The following is a 23,590-nucleotide window of genomic DNA, read 5'->3' as shown; positions in this document are numbered from 1 at the left end:
GCTTATAGATGTCTCCCTCCAGCGCACAAAAGGGAAGCATTCATTTAAAACCTTGGTCATGAAATTACATCCCGCACCGACCAAGTCAGTTAGCTGGAGTAAAATGACAAGTTGTTTTTCCAGGTTACTCACCATCCGACCACCTCATGGTGTCGTCCAGCTGCGGCGGCAGCCCCTTCCACAGCGTGCTGTCCTTAGGGTAGCCCGGGTCCATACGCCTCAGGTGGTCGTCGTAGCGCCAGTAGTAGCTGTCCTTGAAGAAGTACGTCTTGTCGTTGTGTAACCAAACGAAGGCCGCGTCCACTCCTTCCAAGGGCAGGCCAAAGTCACTGATTGGACGAGGGTAGCCCTCCTCCACGTTATTGTCTTTAAATACCCAGTACTTTAGACCTGTACAGACGGGGGGAGGACAGACACGGGGGGGCGAGGGGGGGTCACAATAGAGAACAATCACCTCTATAGTTTGGAAGGCATCCACCAAATTACAAAATACATCTCGTCAGTCGAATAAAGTCACACTCAGGTAGAGATATTTACCTTTGAAAAAGACTATTTTGTGATCCCCGGGCCTCTCATATACAGCATCCACACTGTCCAGATTGGGAGGGAGGCCCCTCCAGAATCGGTGGATCTCAGCGGGGCGCAGAGACACCAGGTGCTTCTCTCTCGTTAGTCGCCAGAAGTACTTTCCTGAAAAACAGGAACAGGTTTGAGCTTGAAAGTTCTACACAATACCGTGTAGGAGTTGTGCATCACAAATACTTTGCTCAGATAGGACACTCACATTACAGATTCCTACCCACCTATTACAAACAAACCGGAGCAATATATGCCTGGCCCTTATCTGGGAAATAGAGCACTGCAAAATAAGGCAGTTGGGCTTGTGTTTGGAAGGATAAGTGTGATTGATTAGGAAGAAGAAGTACTTTAACCAATTCACATCACATACTGTTATCGTTTAAGAAAACATCTTCAACATGTTAAACATGTTTTGGTTAATGAAAGTCTTCTTACCCAACAGTAAGCCAATAAGAAAGCAGATAACAAGTACACAGCAAAACAGTGGAAGAAAATTACTTTTTTGTTTACATGCACCGAGTGTGAGCCTGTTATACGGCCCTGCGAGTCACACATGACTTGGTTTTCCATTGATCGCTGGAGCCACTATTCTGCTCGGCCTCTGTCCTCTACACTTTCACTTTATCTCTCTCCACTGTTTTTCAGCCTTCGCTCCCAGCGATGCTCTCTGTTTATCTGTATGTGTGTCATTCTCTCTCTCGTTCACTTTTTTTGCTTTTTAAGCTTGAATACCTTTGAAAAAGAAGGCCTCTCCTCGTATTTGGGCCACGGCATCAAAATAACTGGTGCATCTGTCTGGGGCATCTCCTGCCAGCCTGAGAGACATAAGTTGGAAAAAGGAAAAAGGATTTCAAATTCTGAATATTGAGTGTTAAATACATTTTTACATACAAATGATCTCACAACTGACACAGACTGACAACAATTGGTCAAAAAAACAGTAAAAACCATTTGCATAAAAAAATAAAACAACTATGTGATAATTGCACCCTCCTACTGAGAGAGCCTGAATTGGTTTCCTTTAATTAAATAGGTTAAACAAGTTTGAACAAAAACCGGGTGAGATGCCGTCACGCTGACATGACGCCGTCAAGCATGCATTTATCCCCGGGGGCTAATAAGCGATTCACTGACGTGGCCGGCCTGGCAATGATGAAGCCATTAGCACCACAGGGCTGCCTCTGTGAGTGGGAGGCTGCCAGCCCTCGCATTATCAACAAAGATCTCCATTCACCGCCATATTAACGCAGCAGCGCCGCTGCCTAGTGGTCGGCGTCCGTGACCCCTGGCGAGCAGGATTCAGCTCTTCCACGCGTCGGGCCGGGCGGAGGTGGCGAAAAGTGAGTAATGGGGGCCACGAAAGGCCGGTGCTACGGGGAGGGGGAGGCGGGGGTTGGGGGGGTGGGGGGGTGGGGGTTATGATCGTGTTCAGTTTGGAACGCGGAGGTCGGGCGAGAGGGTGCTGTTGTCAGCACAGCTTCAAACACTGTTTGATCGCTCACTGAGCAAGCTGCCCTCTCTTGATCCTATTAATTCAGGAGACCATCTGAGAAGCAACCGCATATAAGGAACTCCAAGTCTAGACAGAAGGATGAATAGAGTTCTTTAACAAGAGTTGTTTGTGTTGCACTAATAGCCCACCGGCTATTCTACTTACAGGAGAGTGGATCTGTTTTCAGGAAGGTCCAGGAGGACGGGAGGCTCAGCTGTCTGGGACGGGTTGCCAGGTCTGTTTGTGTGGGACACCGAGTCTCTGACACCTACGGAGGAGAATATGTGATGAAGGAAGGATGAAAAGGCACTTTGTTGACAGTGGGCTCATAGTTTAGTCTCAGTGGCCTCGGGCATTATTTCCTGCAGTTCATTCTCATCTTCACGGCAATTAGTTTCTCCCCCGCACACTGCTGCTCTCTCTGTGTCAGTCCACGCTTTGATAAGGTTAGATCCCATGAAGTCCAATTAACTCAACCCTTGTTTTCACTAATCAATAACCCCACTGCACACAGCGCTTGCTCTTTTTTTCTCAGTGTGCCACGCGCAGCGGTGGCTGGGCCCCGCGTACCGTAGAGCTGCCAGACGCGGACCTTGTCCTGATAGGGGAGGTCGTATTTCAGGGGGTCGCCGACGGGACCCTGGTAGTACGGCCTCATGATGGACTCCATGGCGGAGGTGTGGACCAGGCCGATGGCGTGACCGAACTCGTGCACCGCAACCGCGAACAGGTCCATCCCGTGAGAGTCTGACGGAGGCAGAGAGGGAGATACAGAAAAATCCTCATCAGGCTTTTTTACGATATGTTTTTCCTTTTTATCTTATAGCCGTAAATAGATGATGAATAAGTCAACATTTTAAACGAGGTTATCCAGTGCCTCTCATCCGGGGGTTGTGATATCTTTAAGTTATCACTGTCTGTCTTGTTATCTAAGTGTTTCCCAATTCATCTATATGTAAATGTAAATGCTAGGGAATAAATCAGGAGGATACGCATCCTCCAATTTTGAATGGCCTCCCTGATCTTTCAAATTGGAGTTTGCAGTCAAAACAAACAAAGCAGCTACAATATGCTGCACACGGCATATTTTACCTGCTTAAAATTATTCCTGTCCAGCCTAAAAGTAAATTATATCCTAATAAATGATATCATAAACCACAAGACTTTTTACTTCACCTTCACACAGGTCTTCTGTAGAACCCATACGACCCCTGTTTGCTTGTTTATCCCTTTTACGAGTGAGCCCCATAGGTTGGAAGCTAAGAGGCGTAACAGCCGGCTCGGGTGGCTGTCAGTGCTGTTAGGCATGTGGTGTAGTGAGATAACTATGGTAATACTGCCTGAGCCCCTTGGCTGCCAATCAAACTGTGAGTGCGGAAAGACACCTAAAGAGGGCTGCGGGCTAATAAAGCACATTTCCCTCGATGTTCAACTAAAAAAAATTAAAATAAAAGCCTCCGAAAAACTCCTTGTCTGGCTATGTGCTAAGCAAAACAAAACCTGTGGTTCGGGGAGTTAAGATTTGCACAAAAAAAAGCTGGCGTGTCGAGCCAAGCTAGCTTAGAGCTCCTTGGTGGCTCGACTTCAGTTAACCCGAGGTTGGCCTCGACACGGGAAACATCGCAGCGCCACGCTCTGTCAAAAGACAATTGGAGACAGGCACTTGTGTTTCGAGCACCTGGGATACTCCAAAGCCAAATGCCAACTCTAATCAGCCGGAGCACGCGGCACGGAGAGGGAAGGTGCATAAAAGGACGGATCGAAGGGAGGAGAGAAGAGAGGAGAGATTTGGGAACAAAGTCGGTACCATGTCATCGTGTTTACAGTCCATCTGAGGGTGACAGATAAAAATCCTAATGCCCACGGACAAAGTCAGAGTGGGGAGATTTGGGTGGATGAAAGAGACTCATTGAGTAAGATGTCCGTGTCAGAAAGAGAGAGAAAGAGAGCGAGGGGAAGGATGAGAGGTTCAGAGCAACCAGTCAGAAACCAAAGGATTTTACTGCATGACATGGTGACATATACATACGACCAAAAGAGCTGTTTTCACAGTGTCTTCAGATACAAAATGTCTTACTTTGACAGACAGTCTCTATGATGAATTCAGAGGTCCCTCCACCTTGGTTGGAGCGTGATGTGATCGGATTGCTACGAACACAGCCTGCAGCACTTAACTAAAAGTTTAATAAGGACGGTGCACGTGTAGTAGAGGGAGAGAAGTGGAAGCACAACTAGCCGAGGGCTATCCTTTTCATCAAGTCCTTGTGGTCCTGTGACCTTCCATCTCCTTGTGCAACTTGCACATTTATATCTTTAAACGGTAAATTAGATTTGCTTTGTTAAATCACAGCCCAGTAGATATGTTGGATTTCATCATTCAAAAGAAGAAACAGAGCCCAATGTGAGTTAAGTTAACCGTAAGCAAAAGTTATGGCAAAGTAAAATCTTGTGCACCCGGGTGGCACAAAATGAGAGACGGCAGCTTCAACGGACAGTGAAACCTTTTAGGGTTAATTAAACCTGGGACAAACATTGATTCTAAGAGTTTAACAAATGGCAAATGATAAACAGTAAGCGTGTCTCAGTTTTAATAGAATGATTGTTCAAGCAGAAGAGATGCTGCAGTGGTCGTTTCTGTGAGACTGAAATTATTTCCCATTCTCCCTAAAAATCGATTCTGGTAATATCTGCGGACACCATTAAACCGTATATATGTATTTCCTACATTCTTATAGTAATATATATAGTTATTTATATGGTAGCTTATTAGAAAGTACCGTGAATGCGTCATGCTCCCGTACAGCTCAGGATAATAAAAAGGTGTCCAGGGAAATTACAATTAGACCTCTTTAAGTATATTGTTCATCAAGGCTCCAAGTAATACAACATTTAAATTGGCTCACATTTCTTGATATCGCATTCGTATGTTGTAGTTGTAGTATGTAGTTATGACACCTAAAACAAAGTAAGGGCAAGCCAGTTTCCAAAAGACATGTAAGGCATGTAAAGCATGACAGCTGTATTTGCTGGTAGATCAGATGATGATATCACCCATGCCAATGGATTATACTCAATCAATGTACCATCACCCTTTAAGCTAGTTTGTACTTTCTGTAAAAAAGACCTACCCCCCCCCCCTGTGGATATAAAATAGATAACTAAGAGCTATTACGTCACGTTGAGCCACAATTCAGAGGAATATAGGCTCCGCATTGACTCCTTTTGTGGATCGAATGCGTCACATTAGCTTGACAGCCCTAAAAAACCTTCCTTTGAGCTTCTTAATCGACTGGCTGGGAGCTATACAAAACAGTAGAAGTGTGACGGTCACGTCTGTGATTCTGATTCAATTCAAACATTTTCAGATATGCATACTCATTAATAAAACCCATTCTGTGTATCAAGTTGATTGTGTGGCCTTCCTCATGATACATTGGCTTGGAACAAAGCCGTACTGTGCCTTGTTTTGTGTACTCAGAGTGTGTAGAAATAGCACTCAACGTACTGCATGATCTTGCAAATGTTCAATCCAGCGTTGAGTTGATTAGAGGCAATTATTCTTGATGGTACATTATAAACAAAGAGATATTTGAAATTGAATAATTATTAAGGAACTTGGTCTTGAGGTAAGTCCTGAATAAAGAGGTTTAAAAATATTATGACAACAATCAACAAGAAGATCTACAATCAAAACTTTCAAGAAGCGGATCAATATCTTGTTTTTATAGCACACAAATATCGTGTCACTCCTCAATTATCAATATCTCAACTGGCACGAAAGCCTCATTTTGTAACCTTGAATGCGGGAACATCGAACAAGGTGCGTTCTGGCTCCCTGTAGCGATGGCCCTCCATCCGACCATCCTTTCAAACAATTTACTTTAAAATTCTCCTTAAACAGAGAAGGAGTATTTAGGAGTCTGTCATCGGGCTCGTGATTGGTTCTCTGACCCCTTCCTCTTTCTCTGCAATCTATACAGATTACTGTGATCTGCAGCATCGTGGCATCGTGTCGCGGCGACGCCTCGGCCAAATGCGAGGTCTAATTGGAGCCGATTCAGCCGCTGGAACATATGGTTCACAGCTTTGTGGGTCAAAAGCAAAAGAAGAGGAATTAACACAGGTCCCGAGTTGCATCATAGACTCACCAGCTGGATCACTCAGGGCCATCTAGACCCCGGCCACAGAGCCACAAGCTCCATCTCAAGGCGGGGGGGGGGCAGGACATCTGTACCCCAGAGGCGCTTATTTTTCCCCCTGAGATTTTAGTAGTATGAGCTATGAAGAATTGTGTGTGATCGGTATAAAATGGGATCCTGAGGGTTTTGCACACATATTTCTAGTGAAACAAAGCTTTCCTGGTCTGCATGAGTAATTAATAGGTGATAACTTCACCAGTGGTGGAAGAGTCGGGTGCTTTAGAGAGAAACAGTTTGACATTTGGGAAGATTCCTTTCATGGCTGTCCTAGGAAAGAGCTGGATGAATGGAGTAATACCACTACGTGATATTTATTGATTGTCATCAGTGGAGATGCAGTTTGACATCACACAGCATCACAGTCATATGTTGAGGTGCAGCACAATATATTCACATCACATTATATATGGTATTTATTTTATTTCTAATCATCTGCTCCCAATCACTCTATCCTTGTGAAAACCCCATGACATAAGTCAACAATAAAAAATGACATAAACAGTAAACTGCTGAAAACCAGGATTCGTATGTACTCGCTGTTTATTACAGTATCTTGTTTATGTGGCCATTTCTTCCTCGTAGTAAGCTCGCGATAACAACCACTCCTGCTTTAGTCACTTACTCTGAGTCCTGTGTCTGAACCGCTGTACGTTATATTCATAGTTCAAACCAATTAAATATTAATTATAGAATCTGGAGCATGAACAAAGGACAGAGGCACAGCTTGGCAGCGTTCTAGTTTTGGATGTACGTAGAAGTCAGGAAAGTTTGAAACCTTGAATTTTTCAGCCTCTGTCAGTTCTGTCAGTTTCCTGAAGTTTCCAATCTCATTTTATAGCACTCGTGGAGTCTAAAAGAAGTTTTGATGAGATGCTTCCTAAAATATAACTCCATATTCCATCTGCCCAGTCACCCTCGAATGCGCCGCACAGTCCGTCACCCATCAATACCCACCCAGGCACACGAGCCCTCGACGCTCAAACTTCCTCACCTGAGGATCTGAAGGTCCAGGCCTCGTCATCGTCAAAGTGCGTGTGGCCGGCCGTGAACCTCTCCCCGGGAAAGAAGGCGTGTGCCACCGTGCCCCCGGGCCCGTCGAAGGGATAGCCGTCGTTGTGGTCGGCCTTAGTGAAGTCTATCTGAATGTCAGCATCGCTGCCGGCCACCTCGTGGAAGTTGAGGGGTGCGATGTCGCTCCAGACCTTCAGGGCGTAGTACATCAGGGCTCGGACCGTGTCCCTGCCCAGTAAGGCCGAATCCTTGGGGAAGGTCCTCACTCTGAGAGAAAGGAGGGGATTGGGGACAGACATGTTACATAGAAAAAGAAAGACGGCTTGCCAGGTGCCTGAGTTTCACTTCCCTGGAAATCCCCGAAGACGTTTTCAGCAATTTTGCTCCTTCCGAGTGGACCATTATATACCTGTACTAGATTGTCAAAAATCCTGAACATTCTCAGTATTTACTCTTTTTTGCTTGATGGTGTTAAATTACTGCTTCTGTAGATCATTCCAGATGTTTGCATTTACTCTAGAGACACTATAGGCATTGCAGTAAATTAAACCACAGGAATAACCCTTCACTCCGAGGAGCTTCAGTGTGGTGGACAGTCGCCTGAACTAAGTTTCCGAAGTGAGGCTGGAAGTAAACTTAATTTACAAAGAAAATATATCTGATGTGTCTACAAACGGTCTCCCAATCCGATTAATCAACAAAGGCAGCTTAGATCTCTTCAGAAGTTTGTCCACGACTTCTTGAATGATTTTATCAGTTCACCTTCCTATGTTTTTCATGGCAAGATTATTCTACTGATGACTGATATCCTCAGTCTGATCTACTTTGAGTCAAACTTCTGAATACCTGCCTAAATAGTTCTGTCTCGTTTTATCTTTGATTTTTTTACCCATTTCAAGCAGAATTTATTCTATCTCTTTTTAACAGCGCTTCAACGTTCAGCCATTTATCTTGTTTTGCACGCACACTTACATACATACATGCATATAGCCAAGCCGACAGACTCTTCTCTACATCACTATTCTCTGTGTGAGTTTCTGTTAAGGGGTCCAAGCACTAGAAGGGTAGGAACAATTTTTTTAAATGGTTTTTAAGGCTTCCCTGTCCTCCTCCCTCTTTGCACAATCGAGTGACACAGAGTCCTAGGACAACAAAATATGCAGTTGCTTTAATATTTTTTTTTGTCCAAGCTCACCAAGCCTTTTACACTCACTTTATATGAGCGTTGTTCTTATAAAGATTTATAGAGAGCAGATATAATGTAATGGCTACAATCAATATTCATATTAAAATAACAACACTACACAAAACTGGGGATAATGGCATTAAAAACATAGAAAGAGAGAAACAGGAATGGAGAAGAGATGGAGAGAAGAAAACAATCAGAACAGAACATCAGTAATAATAATAATAGGAACAATAATAATAATACTAATGACAATAATAATAGGGGGACGTAGAAGTTAACATGCACACAGCCGAGCATTTATTTGTCAAGGAGACAAACGCTTCCCTCGGGAGTTGCAGGAAAGTCAAAGTAGGACTTGGATTAACTTTGCCGGATGGACCATTTTTCTCTGTCTCCACCGGCTGCATAAATAAGCAAGTGTTTGCTGAATGGTGATAACACACCAGCACAGTCTTTATGCTAATTGCACGTTTAAGTTCACAGAGTAGATTTAGTCACCGTCCAAGGTATCTCCCGCTGGGACCTCCATCCTATAATCACCACTGGTGCTTTGAATAAGGAAACGCTGCGGACATTCTCTCATGACTCACTGATGAACAGTAGTGCAGGTGGTCGTAATAAGCAGGAAACCATCACCTCTCGCATCTCTGTCTTTCTTTTAGAAAGGACATCTTGGTATTTCGCTCACATCCACGGCTTCGGGCCGCGGTAGCGGTTATATTTTCCTTCCGCTCCTCACTGCACACTTGAGCTGTCTGTTGTTCTGCTGTTACCACACACCCAGCGACGCGAACGAGCCCATTAGTGCAGCTAATTAATGTATTAATTAGCCAATATGCCGATGTCAACGTATTGTCCCAGAACACATGGGCGACTGCAGGTTGGAGCAATGTGGTGGGAGTAGTTTGAGACGTGGTTTTACTTCGTTAAGATGAAAACGCGTGTAGCTCGTTACTTCAAAATCAATTCGGAAACGACGAGGAGACTTGTGATGTGCACCCAGTGGGGTATTGTTGATTTGTAAAAACAGTCCATCTTTTCCTAGGACCCTCAATGCTAATTACAAGAAAGCCAAGGTCACTGCAAATGGCTCACTCTTCACAGACTAGTCACCTGCTCATTAGTCCTAATTCAGACGGACGACGGTGGGCGGCTGTGTATGTTTGCGTGTGTGTGTCAAGGAGAATGTTGATGAGGTGGAGCGATGGAGACGCAGAGTGAATGGTTTGGTTACTGCGTGGCAGCTCTCCTGCATGCGTGTGTGTGTGTGTGTGTGTGGACAGGTCCATCAAGGTCAGAACATTCCTGCCCTGCATTTCAGATGAACAGAGGAGCCCCAGGGATGTGCTTTTTGTTTACATGAGAAAACTACAGGTGGAGAGGAAATTGACCCGGCAGCCTTATCCCAGAGGCGTCTCCTTGATGGTGGACCTCGGGGAGCGCGGCTTGGGATCAGGTCGGTTTGAGAATCTCCAGCCACGATTTTAACAACCTTGTGGATTATGTTTCATTTAAGGGACTCGCCGGGATACGGACCATTTTTCTGGAAGGTTATTCTTGAACAAGACGTCAAGATGGAAATTATGATATAATAAAAACTCTCATTTCAAATCCTCCTCAGTAATAAAATATGTTATTCGAACATATACTGCAGGACTCAAATCAAAAGGAATGGTTCTACCAGTGAGGAAATACGCAAAGCCGCTTTCTGACATTCTCGATCATCTCCTAGTTTCCCAGCAACCTCACTTTGATCACAACACCTCGGAAAGCCGCTGCTACGCAAAGCTAATTTAATGCCGGCTCCAGCTTCCACTTCAGTTTGCAGACATTCGAGTGGTCTCAATCCTCTCAACATACTTCCCAACCAGCCAAACTTCTTATTCGCGGAGCTGCTGTTACCCCGGTGGGACTGATGCAGCCAGAGGTCATGCCGCTGCATGGCCATCTCTGAAAAGGAATGAACCTCTGGCCGATCAAAGCTGCGTGATCACGGCGTGAGCGTTCATCCTCTTCAAACTTCCTGCCCTGAGACTGATGGGCAGTTAGTAGGCGATGAGCGCATGAGCCGTGGGAGGAAAAAATGTCGGTGCGAGAGTTTTGGGGGGGGGGGTTGCAGCGTAAAGCGGGAGTCACGGCTGGCTCAGTGTCTGAGGGCTGTTTAGCAGCAGCACGGCTTCTGACTGCGCACCATCGAGTCCCATCGAGTCTGAGAACAGAGTGTACTGTCAGGCGTTTCCACATCAATCAATTTTAATACCTCCATAAAGAACTGCTTACATCGAAGCGCACGCCAACACCACGGAGCCGGCGGTCCTAAATCGACTGTGAATCTCTGGCTGTGGCTCTTAGCTGACAAACAGAAGGTGCAGACGGAGGAGGAGGAGGAGGAGGAGGAGGAAAATGATGAGGAAGACGAGGAGGAAGAAGAAAGGCTTGTTTTTCAAAGGAAAAGAAAGTAGGCACGCAAAGAGAGGAAATACTCCAGTCAATGTCACAGCATTCTATACTTATTCGGACTATTCACTGTGTCCTTGGTTATCACAAAATAACTTCATATTTGTAATCTTCCTGACTCTATGGTAGGTTTATGTTTGATACAATGTTAAGAACATTTTATGTACTCTAATACGAAAAAATAGCTTTGTGATTGTTTTAAATTCAATGGAATACATGGGAATATATATTGGGAATGCTAGGGAATATAACCCTAACTCCTAAAAGTATAATAAGGTTTATGACCGAAAAACACAAAACTTTGTTTCAAGCAAAGGGGTAAAATGTATTCAGAGAAATTGCGTATAGTGATGATTAAAAAAAACTAATCTTTAATTTATCAAGTTTTTTTTATTGCGATGCATTTTACGACAATTGCAATACCTGGACAAGTTACATTTACGTTCGAACTAAAAGGACTAAAAGGTACACTTGATGAGACTTTCACACCATATTGTTTGATTTTATAAAAGCAGTTTTACATTGTAGGCTTTTTATAGTTTAGATCTATCATCGCTGTTTGATGTCCGAACTTAACATAACTCCATAGTTTAATTGTTGATAAGGGTTGTGAAGCATGTGACCTAGCATCCAGAAGGTACCTATTCATTTGTACACTTGGTATACATGTCCGGTGTACATATCTGCTTGCATGAGTTCCTATTATATTATGGAACCTTTCTATTTGTTCTTGTTATGAACCACACATCCTTGAACTCGATAGCTGTAGGACCTCCATGGTGAGCTTTGTTTTCTGAATGGCACTCTAAGGTGAATGTAAGTATTTGTCAGGAATCCTGGTTCCTGTCATGGACTATCCCAGACAGTATTTCTCCTCCTCCAGTCCTAGGAAAACCTTTCTAGTGTGCAGGGAGGTGTATTCTCTCCAAACTCATCTTTAAATGGCGTATTTGAATTCAGTACCTTGGTACCTCATCTGTTGCAGAATAAAAATATTCTCTGCAAAGTAGCAACAATAGTGGGACCTTGGTGCTGAATAAATGCAGGGGATACAATAGAAGAAAAAAGGTGCAGGACTCGTACGAGTACGCATAAGTGTACATGATGTTGAGTGTTTTGGTGTGTTTCAATTGGACAATTTAAATCTAATAAAAAGAAAACAAGGGGAAAACAAGGAACCAATTGTCCATATTGAAAATGGATTAAAAAGTGCTCTGATTAAATCCAGTAAACCCCCTCGATGCTGCGGCAGTCATTGATATGTGGCCTTTACAGATAAACCACATCATAGACAAACCTCTGAAAATGTGAGTGAAACTAAACAAAAAATTCACAAGTGTTTATATTAAAAACACTTTCCATTTTGCCAGCTGTTTCTTGGCAGGCGCTCTCGACTGTAAAAAAAAAAATATATATATATTTGTATCTGTTTTTCCAGTGTCCCGTGGCCTCTTCCACACAGATGTGAGAGCTGAAAGCAGAAAGGTACTGAAAAGGCGGCGGTATTTCACAAAGCTGAGCGGAGGCCAAGCTCCAGGCATCTTCAGGCGTGTGATATTGGGTAGTCTTGGTTTGGCAGCGCCGGTGCTGAGATAAGAGTCAGATAATAAAATATTCGGGTCGTAAAAACAGCAGGTCTTCACAGCTCTGCGCATGCTGGCTCCCCCGAAGCAGATGTTGAGCGATACGTGCAACAGCTTCGGTGCAGTGCGATGCTGGATCGCTGCCAGCTCAGGCTGAGACCTAACGAGAGCCCCGATGCCATTACGTCCCGACCCCGGAGAAACACCTGAGTCCCGGACTGAAAGCCTCCAGTGGGTGGGTGCGTGGGGGGTTGCTTCAACGAGGCAACGCCACGGGGCAAACTCCGCTGCGGTGTGATCAATAAAAACCATGAGCATCCTGCTCCGGGTGACACGGGATCCATCAGTCTGAGCCCGTCCCCAATCGCACTCTGATTGGTTACTTCTCCTGCCGCCGATCCGTGTGGAGCATAAAAAGCAGCAAAGAAGAAAAAGAAAGAGATAAATGTTCATTAATCTCTTTCTATGACAAAAGGAGCTCGCTTTTTCCTGCTCAGTTATCTGCTTCAACCTCTTCGCTCCTGCCCTGCTTTTGCAGTGGAACCCGTGCAGCCCGTCGCATGGTCGGTGCATGCGGAGCGGCTTCTTTGATCCCCCAGTGACCTGATGTCCTGCTTCTCTGTACGCATCTTGCTTCATTTTGCGGTCGTCGTTCCTGTGTCGGTCACGTTGACCCACTTGACCCGCGTGCTCGCCCTTACCATGACCAAAATCAAAGGGCCCTACCTCGGGTTACACAAACACGTGGTTTAGGTAGTTGGATTTTGTCCACGGGGGCATCCTCAGGCATCACACATTCCGAGAGCGCAGCCGGCAGGTTGTCGTCGAGCCGGCCTGTCGGTGCCGATGTGATCTGGCAGTCTGGTGCTGGCTGCAGCTCCTGGCACAGCAACACCCCGCCGAGCTGAGATGCCAGGCTAACCTGACAGCGGTAAATAACCTTTCTCCTCATCCTAACAGAGGCAATGAAGTAAAAGAAAGGCCTCCCACCAAAAAAAAGATGAAATAACAGTAAACACAACTTCAACTTCCCTTTGGGCACCTTGTTAGCTTTTTGGGGAGGGGGCCGGGGGGGGGGGGGATTATTTTGTGTATGCCAACACGGTCTAATTTGTATACATTATGCGGCCGTTTGTTCTCCTAAAACATTTATGAGTACTTTAATTATGGGCTTTGCAAGGCCGGAATTTACATTTGTCCCTGGCTGAGCGATGCATATTTAAAACAAGCTAACAGCGCTGTGCTCGGACCTGGGAAACAACTGTCAACTGCCATCAGACACAACGTGCGTCTGATAGCAGGGGGGGCAGCACATGACCCTGTACAACCAGGGAGAGAGAAGGAAGGTGCGCCGACCTCAGTAGTAATTGAGCCTGTCAATTGAGGTGTGTTTGTGCGTTCAAAGGGCTTCACGGATGACGAGCCAGAAATAATAGGCAGACGTTCAAACAACAGCTTAGCAATTTTTACATGTGATAATTTGAGAGCAATATTGATTTAGAGCAAAATTAAAATATATGATAACAGGAATATTAGTCAAAATGTATGAAATTAAAAAAAAAAATAGAATGAGATTTTCCAATTTGAATAAAAAAGAGATGTGAATTTGAATATTAAAATAAAAGGAACAAACAGCTTAATCAAAGGGCCGGCTGGTTATACGTGAGGGATTAAATATTTCAACAGTTCCAGCAGCCCTCACATCCTCAGGCGGCTCGGAGCCGTGCGGCGAAAAGCTAACAGCCGCGTGCGTGAGGACCTGAGGGGTCGCACCGGCTCATGCACCGTACGCACCTGAGACTTATACATGCCGCTACAAGAACACAAAGTACTTTGAAAAGAAGGGAATTCATTTTCAAACCAATATGCCAATTGAAAACAGGTCCGTTGTGTTCTCTCCTCCCAGTCAGCACTCGTTGCTTCACAATCAGCGGGAGCAGAGTGTGTTTCTACCCAGTGCGTTAATGTGTAGATTGTTATCCACCCTCACAGGTCACCAAATACGACACCAGCTGATATCAACTCCTCGTTGAAAACTGCCCTGGCAGCTGGTGGTGACTCGGCAAAAGCCAAACGTATGCTCTGCTCTGTTGTCATCTGCGGTTTTAACACTTGAGCGCCGCGTTGCCCTGCCTGATGGTAGAGCCGCATTTAACCACTTGGACCGTGTTACGTTACATGTCATTTAGCTGGTGCTTTTATCCAAAGCGACTTACAATGTTTTTCTATCATGTGCGGTGCAGTCGGTATAATTCATTTTAATTTAAATTGTATTGTTAGGAATCATACAAAAGGCCCGTTGGAGTAGAACTGCATAGACCATTGGAGGCAATTACCATACTGTGTGCAAAGAAAAGCCATTCCGTGCACTTCCTCTGAGCCAAAATTGATCCAGACACCAACAGATTTGTGCCTCGAGGAAGAGTGGCCTAATCTAATCTACAGAGGCTGCACAGATGGAGGAGAGAATAGTAAGAGAGTGATGGTTTGTGTGAGCGGACCGAGCAGAATGGTGTGATAACCTGCTCTTATTTGACACAGATTAAACACTGAAAAGCTCTGTAGTATGTGTCGGTACAATATCATAGTTTTTATGATAATGGTATCTAGCCGTTATTTAGTGGCTTTACTTGACAAGCTCCTCTTTGTGACGGACTATTCAACACCCAGCGTGACTGCACGTGTCATTTTTCTTTCTGTAACCTGAGAGTGTGTCAATCAAATAGCCGGTGGCTTTCATTCATCCTTACCTCCAGGACAGATGCCTCTTACTCCACTTGTTCTGAGGGTTCAGGCCGCGCTTCCTGCGGCCCTGCGGCCCCTCCGCCTCCGAAACATCTGGCAAAGAACATCTGGGTGTTTTCATCAGACCGAGTGTGGATTGGTCTGAAAGGGAGGGAGATTATCCGCAACCAAATATTAACACAACACAGTAAATAGCACGTTATTACATCAGCTTACAGACAGCTGCTGAACACCTGACCACAGATTACGTTCGACATCAACGCAGTGGAAGACCTCAACCGCTACGGTTCAACAGCTGATTGCCAATGAGTGCCTCAGTGGCTGCAACTCACACTGCACACGCTCACATGCACACGTACGCACATGAGCCGCACAATCACACTCCCTCCCTCCCACAGCAGTTGGGGTCATACATTACAGTCGCTCGCTCTCTCTCTGCAGTTGTGTAAGGGAGATGGAGCGGTGGTGTGTGTGTGTGTGTGTAAGTGCGATTGATGCTGTGTGCGAGACATAATGTACAAGAGAGTATGGAAGAAGGTTTACTAATCAATATAGTGTTTCACATTTACCACGATGATCAATCAGCTGGCATGCAGCACCGTCATTCATTCCTTTTATGAGTGACATAAAGTGTGATTTATGTAAACAAGGTGGCGTTGGCATCTGTGTGATCTCATGCAATCAGATGAAAAAATAAATAAAGTAAAACAAATTTTACCCGCGTAGGGTTGAATGGCTCCTCTGTCAAAATGATTGACTCAAAACTGCCCTTCTCTAAAGCCATATTTTGCTTGTGTGTTGCTTGGATGGAATTGTATTGCCGGGTGTGGCTCCTATGTTCCTCCCCGGGTCCACTTTTAAAGCCTCTCTCTCTCTCGCTCTCTTTCTCGCACACACCGCAGTCAGGAAGTAAACTGCAGTTGCGTCCAAAGCGCCGACACCGTCCTCCCGTTTCAGCTGCCGTCCCTGGCGGCCACATACCTAAGACTCCCGTCTCCTTCAGCCCTCCGTACTTCTGCATGGCTTTGATGGCCTTGGTCAGGGCCTCCTTGGTCTGAAGCTGACCGGTCGCCGGGTCAGGGGGCGGGAGGTAGCCGAACTTACTCAGCCAGTCCTGGGGGGGGGGGGGGGGGGGGGAAGAGAGTTCAAGGGTCATAACAGGCATTTTATAGAAACTCCAAGTAACCCTGGGGCTACCGACATGATCCGACACCTGTTCTTGGTTAATGTCTGCGATGTCCATCAGGTTGTGCGTGTGTGTGTGTGTGTGTAGACGTGTTGAACTGTAACAAGAGGAATCTCTGATACCGCTCAACCGATCGAACTCACGCCTGGTGGGCGGTGTTGCCCCCGGCGGCCGAAGGGAGTGCAGAGCGGAATTTGGTGCGGTTTGGAAACGTGACCAGTTTAATATTAATAAACTTTGAATATAACAAGCACAGCCGAGGGGGGGCTCTGCATGAGGTTCACAGCACCTAACTGACTGCAGTTATACTACTGCACTACTTTTGCTACATGAATCCTTTAACAAGCACGGGCAGGTACGGACCGTCTGCAGCTCCAACGCCACTCTGATCGACTTGAATCAAGTGTGTATTTTTCCTTCTCCTCCATACTAACCAAGTCAGACATTTTGACGTTTTGAGGAGAAAAAGCAGAGGTGCTGCTAAAAGCGTTAACGATGCTTGTGTTCAATATGTATGAGGGTATTTTATTTATATTCTCCATCATTCTCGCTCTCTCCCTCCATCGCTTTCTCCCCTGCTCTCTGACCTCCATCTGTCTCGTCTCCATGATCTGATAGCCAGTCCATCACACCTTCATTCGGACAGGTTTTTAGCAAGGTAACAGCTCCAGGATCAGTTCATGCTTGACATAATTTGCTTTTACTTTTTCATGACAGTTTCGTACATATACTTTTTTTGGACCTAGTATGACATTTTTCAACATTTTACATAGAAAGAAAGAGAAAGAAGAAGTTATGCTACCTAAAGTTATTTTACAGTACTGAATTATATAATACTATATTTGATGTGTACAATATAACTACTCCTTGTGTTTATACATAAAACCCTATATCTTTTCATAAAACTGCATAGCTGTCTGTGTGATGATGATGCCAGGTGGTAGAAACCTAGATCCCAGGGCTGATGACAGAGACATACTACAAGTTAATTATCACACACCCTGCGGTAGGAAAAAAAAAAGTAATGATGGGACAAAATGTGGTGGTAAACAGGGAAAATAAAAAAGAAATGGCTGATTCTGGAGTCTGAACAGCATCAAAGGCTCGGCCTGATGTAGTTGACGGGTGTGTGTAGGGGGCGGGGGGGGGGGGTTCAAAGCCAATGTGATTGTTGGGCATGTTCTGCTGAGCTGGAGGTTCTAGCAATGCACTTTCGGGCTCAGAATCCACCCGGCCCACTTTTTGGTGTCAGCATATTTAAACGCTTTGGCAAGATGCAAAGACACATAAATAAAGACATCAGCCAAATTGATGCCTGTGGTGAAACTTTCCCTGAGCAGCACGGGGTCAGCTACAGAAAAGACGCCAGCAGCATCTTGCTCCAGCTCCCTGGCACTCGAACCCAGAAGGATGATCTCACTTCACAACCCTGCAAACGCTAAACTAATATTATTCTTGATTGTGTACTTTTGACCGTACGATGTACAGAAAAAGAACAACATGGATGGAACAGAAGGGGGGAGTTCTTCATATCCAAAGAACTGACTATGTGCTTCACACAAATACAAAATGGAAACACTATAAAAAATACAATACAACCACAATAGGCTTGTACGCCTTGGGGGGGCCTTTGGAGAAAGAAGGAGAAATTTCAGAATACGTGCTGAATCCCCTTAGTGCTGTTTCCGACGACTTTTTAAAGCAGGGAAAGGCACTTTTAGAGAGATGCAATTCAAGAGGAGTTCTGCGAGGCCCGCAGCACTAGAACAACAACAGTTTGAAATGAATAAAAAAAGACATCACCAGATCGCAAGGTTGAAAGTTAGATGTATCAATTAATATATACTGCCAGGTGTTTCTGACACAATGAAGAGTATGTGGCATAAATCGCAATCAGTAGCATGTGTCTTATTTTTAAGATGCCCAGAACATTACAAATGTCCAGTTGTAAAATGCATGACACCGATAGCCGCCTTTGATTACCCTAAAGGTCTTAAAAGGAAGAAGAGAAAGTGTACGGTGCAGAAAGGGAGGACATCCTGCAAATATTTAGGCAATAGAGGCTGTATATATATATATATATATATATATACTGTATACACACACACACAATCGAGTGGCCGCTTTGTGCAGAAGTGATCTGTTGTGTCCTGTCGCTCTGCTGTGGTCGGCTTGAGTTTCCTTCGCTGTCTTTTCCAAGTTTTGCAACTGAGCCATGAAGCAGCTGAATCGACAAACAGAGAGCTGCTTGCGTCACACAAAATGTGCTGTGACAAAATAAAGACGGGGTGATCACAGGAATAAATGTCTTTGACACATTAAAACTGGGTCTGAGAAATTTACAAAAACAGCCCTTTTCGATTAATAACCCTTCTTGTTTTTGTTTCTTTGGTACGCAGTGTTGACGACGTCCATGTCAAATATTCTTCAAAATGCCGTCATTGTGGGTCACATGTGACGTGTCACGTGACAGCAAGGTGATGAAACATGTCTTTCATGGATCTTATTTGGAATGTCACAGTCACAAAAGGCAATACAACGCATTTGGTCTCTACGCACAGAAAGCTGCAGTTGGTGGTTGGTTCAACTATGACAAGTTAGTACAATTCAAAAAACAAACAAAAAAAGCAAAAGTTAAGATCTTAAATGAGAAAAGGTCATGAGTTCACCTATGGATAAGTAGAAATCATCCTTTGGGCACCACTAATACACCACATTTTTTAGTGAAAATTGGCAGTCCAGCACCTCAAGAATCTTCAAATTCAACATTTCTTCCATGCACAAAGCCAGCGGCACATGTAGGCACAGGTTTGACCTTCGCCTCACAAAGCAGGGAAAGTAAGAGTGAGGAGGTTAAGACGAGAGAGGCTGGCAATGAATGTTAAAAACTAATAATCTGGAGGTTTTCAAAAAAAATCAGCATTCCATGCTGCATGTGTGTGTTTGTGTGTGCGTGCGTGTGCATCAAGGTCATTGTCCTATGCTGTCAAGACTGCCTGGACCGTCCGCCTCTCACAAATGGAACCGGGGGGGCAGCATGTGAGTGTGCTGAAGCAACAAAAACTCCAAACTTAACACACCGATCAGAGAAAACAAGCAGATGAAGAGAAAAAAGGTGTGTGTGGGGGGGAGGGGGGGGTGGCACACAAGGGGAGATGGAAAGAGACCTCTGATGAGGAGGAGGCGGTCTGGAGTCTTAAGATATGTTCATCCTCGGGGGAGCCTTGTGCGGTGCGAGCTTGTAAACATCAAACAAAACCACTGACTGTGATTCCACACAACACGAGAGAGAGAGAGAGAGAGAGAGAGAGAGAGAGAGAGTAATGCATGAGCCACATTAATGACCACAAAAGAATAAAAGAGAAAGAAAGGAAAAAGCATCATCAAGACATTACACAATGCTGATTGGCCGAACACCATCCAATGACAGGCGGTTGCCTTCTTTTTTAATTGTTTAATTAGTTCATTTAATTTAATTATGCTTTTTCATGTGTATTTACTCTCATTGTTTTCCTGGGTATATAAATGCTGCTGTGGTTATTAATTAACTGCGTATGCATCCATCCATCTATCTCCATGCCCGTGTTTTTAACAGAGACCTTTGCAGGGACTTGAATGGATTAAGGCGGTGTTGTTGGTGGAGTTTATACCGCCAGACTCCTTTTATGAGTTCCCGAGAGCACTTTTCTCCAGAGTAGGAACACATTGCCTGATTCAAGCTGACCGCAACCATTGTTTTGTGGAAAAACTTTAAAAAACAATTCTCCAGCAAAAATAAGACACAGTGATGGTGTCACGCTACAAATGTAGATTTAGCATGAAGCAAGGAAGGCCAACGTTAATGAATGAAATGTTTTGATTCATGAGACAGTGGTTTTATAGATCATTTTGAAGTTTAATAAACACAAAAAGCAATTTGGGTCTAGATTTTGAGAGTTTGATGATGGAATTCCAGGCAGAATAATGAGTGTTATTCAGCTTTATAATCTGTTGTGTTGGCAACAAACCAAAACTGGCTCCTTCATGAGGAATAAAGGGACTCTCATCCTACACAAACTATTCGAATATTAATTACTCCCCCGTGGTACCTTTCATTCCTCAACAAAACACACTGCATTTCTAGATGTAAATTTGATTTTGTGCATTACAAACCAGTACCGTAGTGACTCAGAAAATGTTTTTCTCTTAAACCCTTAACAAAGAGAAGAGAGAGAAAACTTCCAATGTGATGCAACATCCTCCTTAAAGATCAAGTGTATAAGTGGATCAAGTGCAAATCAGCATTGCTCTTTAATCGGTGGGTCATTTAATCTTATATTCAACACAACGACCAGTTCCTTTGCTGTGTCAGAGGGAAATGTAAGACGACGGAGCAAGGACTCTGAGCGGGGGGGGGGGGGGGGGGGGACATGGACGCGGCGCGGCATCGTGCAAAGATGGCGCACACGGGAACGCACATCTTTGGTTGCACGTGACCCGTCTGCACAGAAAGAGCGACGTGGCACAAGGAGCGAGCCTACAGGCGCTTATTCAAGGGGCGACGAGCACCGCCGCGCTAAACGTTGTGCACGTTGGCAGGATGAAGCGTTTGGTGGTCGCGCGTTCAAAGCGTCGATGCCTCTTTATGAGGCACCTTGATCTCCCCCAATTGTTATCATCCAGTAATGAGGCGGCACGCGGAGGAACCTCTGCGAAGACGAGAGGAGGGGTAACCACAAACATTCCCTTTGGTATTCATATTGCGAGATTAGTTTTTAATATCCTTAAAAGGAAATCATTTATTTCTTCTGGATTTCACTGGATTGGACCAGAGACAGGAGGATGTGAGTGGAGCAATCATCTCTTAGGTTAACTAATGTGGTCACCGGTGCAGGTGTCCTCATGTTGAAGCAGCCCAGAACATGCAAAGTGAGCAGTGCCTCTTCTATCCAGGGCGTATATTCTGAAGTCTTTGATAAAGCTCCAAAAGCACGGAAAAAATAATCCACTTTGCATATCATCCACACTTCTTATTTCTTTTTTTTCTTTTTGAAAAAAGGGGCTGAACATCAATCCAACTCAGATTGTCAGTGCAGCCCTGCCATGATTGAACAGTTCTTACATACACATGCTCACACTTCCAGCCCGTCACCCACTCGGACCAGTTGTTGATGGGTATTAAATCTTCCCAGGTTCTGCCGTTTTATTGCAGGCTGCATTATCTGTGAAATAAAATGTGTCTGCTGTGATATGTGCACAGTGAGGACTACGGCAGTGGAGCAGCTACGCAGATATTTCTCCCTTGGTGTCATTTCTCCGTCTCCTCTCTGCGTTCTTCTTCCTATTCTCATTTTTCACTTCGGTTTCTCACGAGTTGTGTCCCTGCCTGATCGGGCAATGCCTCATGCGCAGACCTGCCTGTTGGGATGAAAAATAAGAGCGACACGACGACCAGGGAATATAACAAATGCTGTGACCACGGGTTCAAACCGGTCCTGGAACAGAGCCTTCTGTATCACCCCCAGTTCTGATTAAATTTACTCCAACAGCCATGCAACACATCCTGTCAGGGGGTGACGAACTCTCTTCCCTCGGCAGGTCAAAGGTCACACTCGGCCTCCATATAAAGCTCCATCAGTTCCATCCCTGCCCGTCTGACAAACCCTTCCTCTGTTTTCCCCTGATGAGCAGCCGCTGAGTCCCTTAAGGCCCACTGAGGAGGAATGAGTCACCGCGGGACGTTTGACCCCAGAGGGCCCCCCCACCTTGATGAAGTAGCAGCGGCCGCTCCGGTGGTTACAATAATGCGCAACGGCTCAGGGGTGAGGGCTGACCTTTGCTCTCCAGCCTGATCAAAAGTGTGTTTTTCATTGTTGTCACCCCTCTTACAAACGTGTTTTAAAGTTTTCACTTCTAAAGCTCATTCTATAAATAATTTAAATAATGATGCGCTAACAATAATGTTTGATTGCTGGCAGTGTTTTTTTGCTGCCTTTGTGTGAGCGGTACTATCAGCAAACCCACCAGCAAGGTGTCCAGGGAGAAAATGACAGAAAAGTGAAAAGGAAAAAGAACAAAACCTAAACTAAATGTAAAAGTGGAGGAAGTGAAGGACTTTTCTTCTTTATCGTGTAGAGTTCTAGACATATTATTTCATGTTGATACATTAAATGAACGGCAAACTGTGTCCCGTCTCCCCTTCCACTGCCAGAGAGCAAACCCCACCGGAGCTCTTCCTTATTAACGTAGGTGTCTTTCACCTAATTTCAAGAAGTGTTAGAGCGGATAGATAAATGCGGTCGTATTCTATTATTGTCCAACGACACAACCACACTAATGCACAAAGACTTATGCAAAGACTCAAACCCCCCCCCCCCAGCCAAGCAGATTCCTCCCTAACTCCCAGGGAGCGGACGCTGTAGCTGCAGTCATGCCGTCGTTCTCCGAAGCAGTTGGAGCCGCTTTCCCATTCGATTTCCCTGGTTTATTCCGAGGAATCGCACACTTAAGACCATGAGACTGGAATGATGTAAGAAGAGCGAAACCAACAGAGCACTTTAAAAAGCAAACACCACTTCCTGAAGAAATTAAGGATTTTCTTCTTGGCCCAGCAGCCGCCTTCCAGCTCCTCTGAGCTGGGTGGAAGTGATAGTGGGTGAGAGAAATTGCAGGTGATAAAACTGCAGGGCCTTATAAAACATGTCCGCAGCAACAAACAAAATATTGAATTACGCTGAGCCTCGGTGTCACCCGTTTCCTGCGGTGCGTTTACACCTGTTAGCGAATTAGAGCCGGACTCAGAGTCTGTGATGGAAAAGGGCCTAAAGTACCTCATTGCTGTGGAGGCCATCCGATCATTAATATAAGAAGAAATATGAAGTAATTCAGTGAATCCATTCAGAACGGCCCTTACCTGGTCAGCATTTAAGGGAAGGTTTCATCATCTGCAGTTTCAACAGACGGTAACAAGTAGACGTGTGTGTGGCAGGGTTTTTTGTAAACTTGGTGAAATTTGAAAAACTGTACGATGTGGTACAATGAATTTAATGTCACTGACTTGTGCGCAGCTGGTTAAGAGTGTGTGATACAGCGGGGCTCTGTGCGCACAACGCTGACAGCATATGTTGACCCCGAGGTCACGCTTAATCAGCGATGTTCCTACGGTATGTT

The 23,590-nt window shown here is 44.9% G+C and overlaps 1 protein-coding gene across 1 annotated transcript in view; it reads right to left on the bottom strand.

Annotated features, from left to right (window-relative positions):
* LOC119226954 (matrix metalloproteinase-17-like) overlaps positions 1-23,590 on the bottom strand; it is a 49,753-nt gene that overhangs the window by 5,574 nt on the left and 20,589 nt on the right. The window contains exons 2-9 of the mRNA XM_037485360.2: positions 16,237-16,369; positions 15,261-15,396; positions 7,262-7,548; positions 2,642-2,818; positions 2,237-2,339; positions 1,312-1,394; positions 538-690; positions 133-390 (exon numbers count right to left, since the gene is read on the bottom strand). Of these exons, the coding sequence (XP_037341257.2) occupies positions 133-390; positions 538-690; positions 1,312-1,394; positions 2,237-2,339; positions 2,642-2,818; positions 7,262-7,548; positions 15,261-15,396; positions 16,237-16,369 (1,330 nt within the window). The remainder of the gene's footprint in view (positions 1-132; positions 391-537; positions 691-1,311; positions 1,395-2,236; positions 2,340-2,641; positions 2,819-7,261; positions 7,549-15,260; positions 15,397-16,236; positions 16,370-23,590) is intronic.

The sequence above is a fragment of the Pungitius pungitius genome, chromosome 18, assembly GCF_949316345.1.
Source record: "Pungitius pungitius chromosome 18, fPunPun2.1, whole genome shotgun sequence".
NCBI classification, from domain to species: Eukaryota; Metazoa; Chordata; class Actinopteri; order Perciformes; family Gasterosteidae; genus Pungitius; species Pungitius pungitius.
The sequence above is the reverse complement of the archived record's forward strand: the minus strand, read 5'-3'. Positions and strand labels throughout refer to the sequence as shown.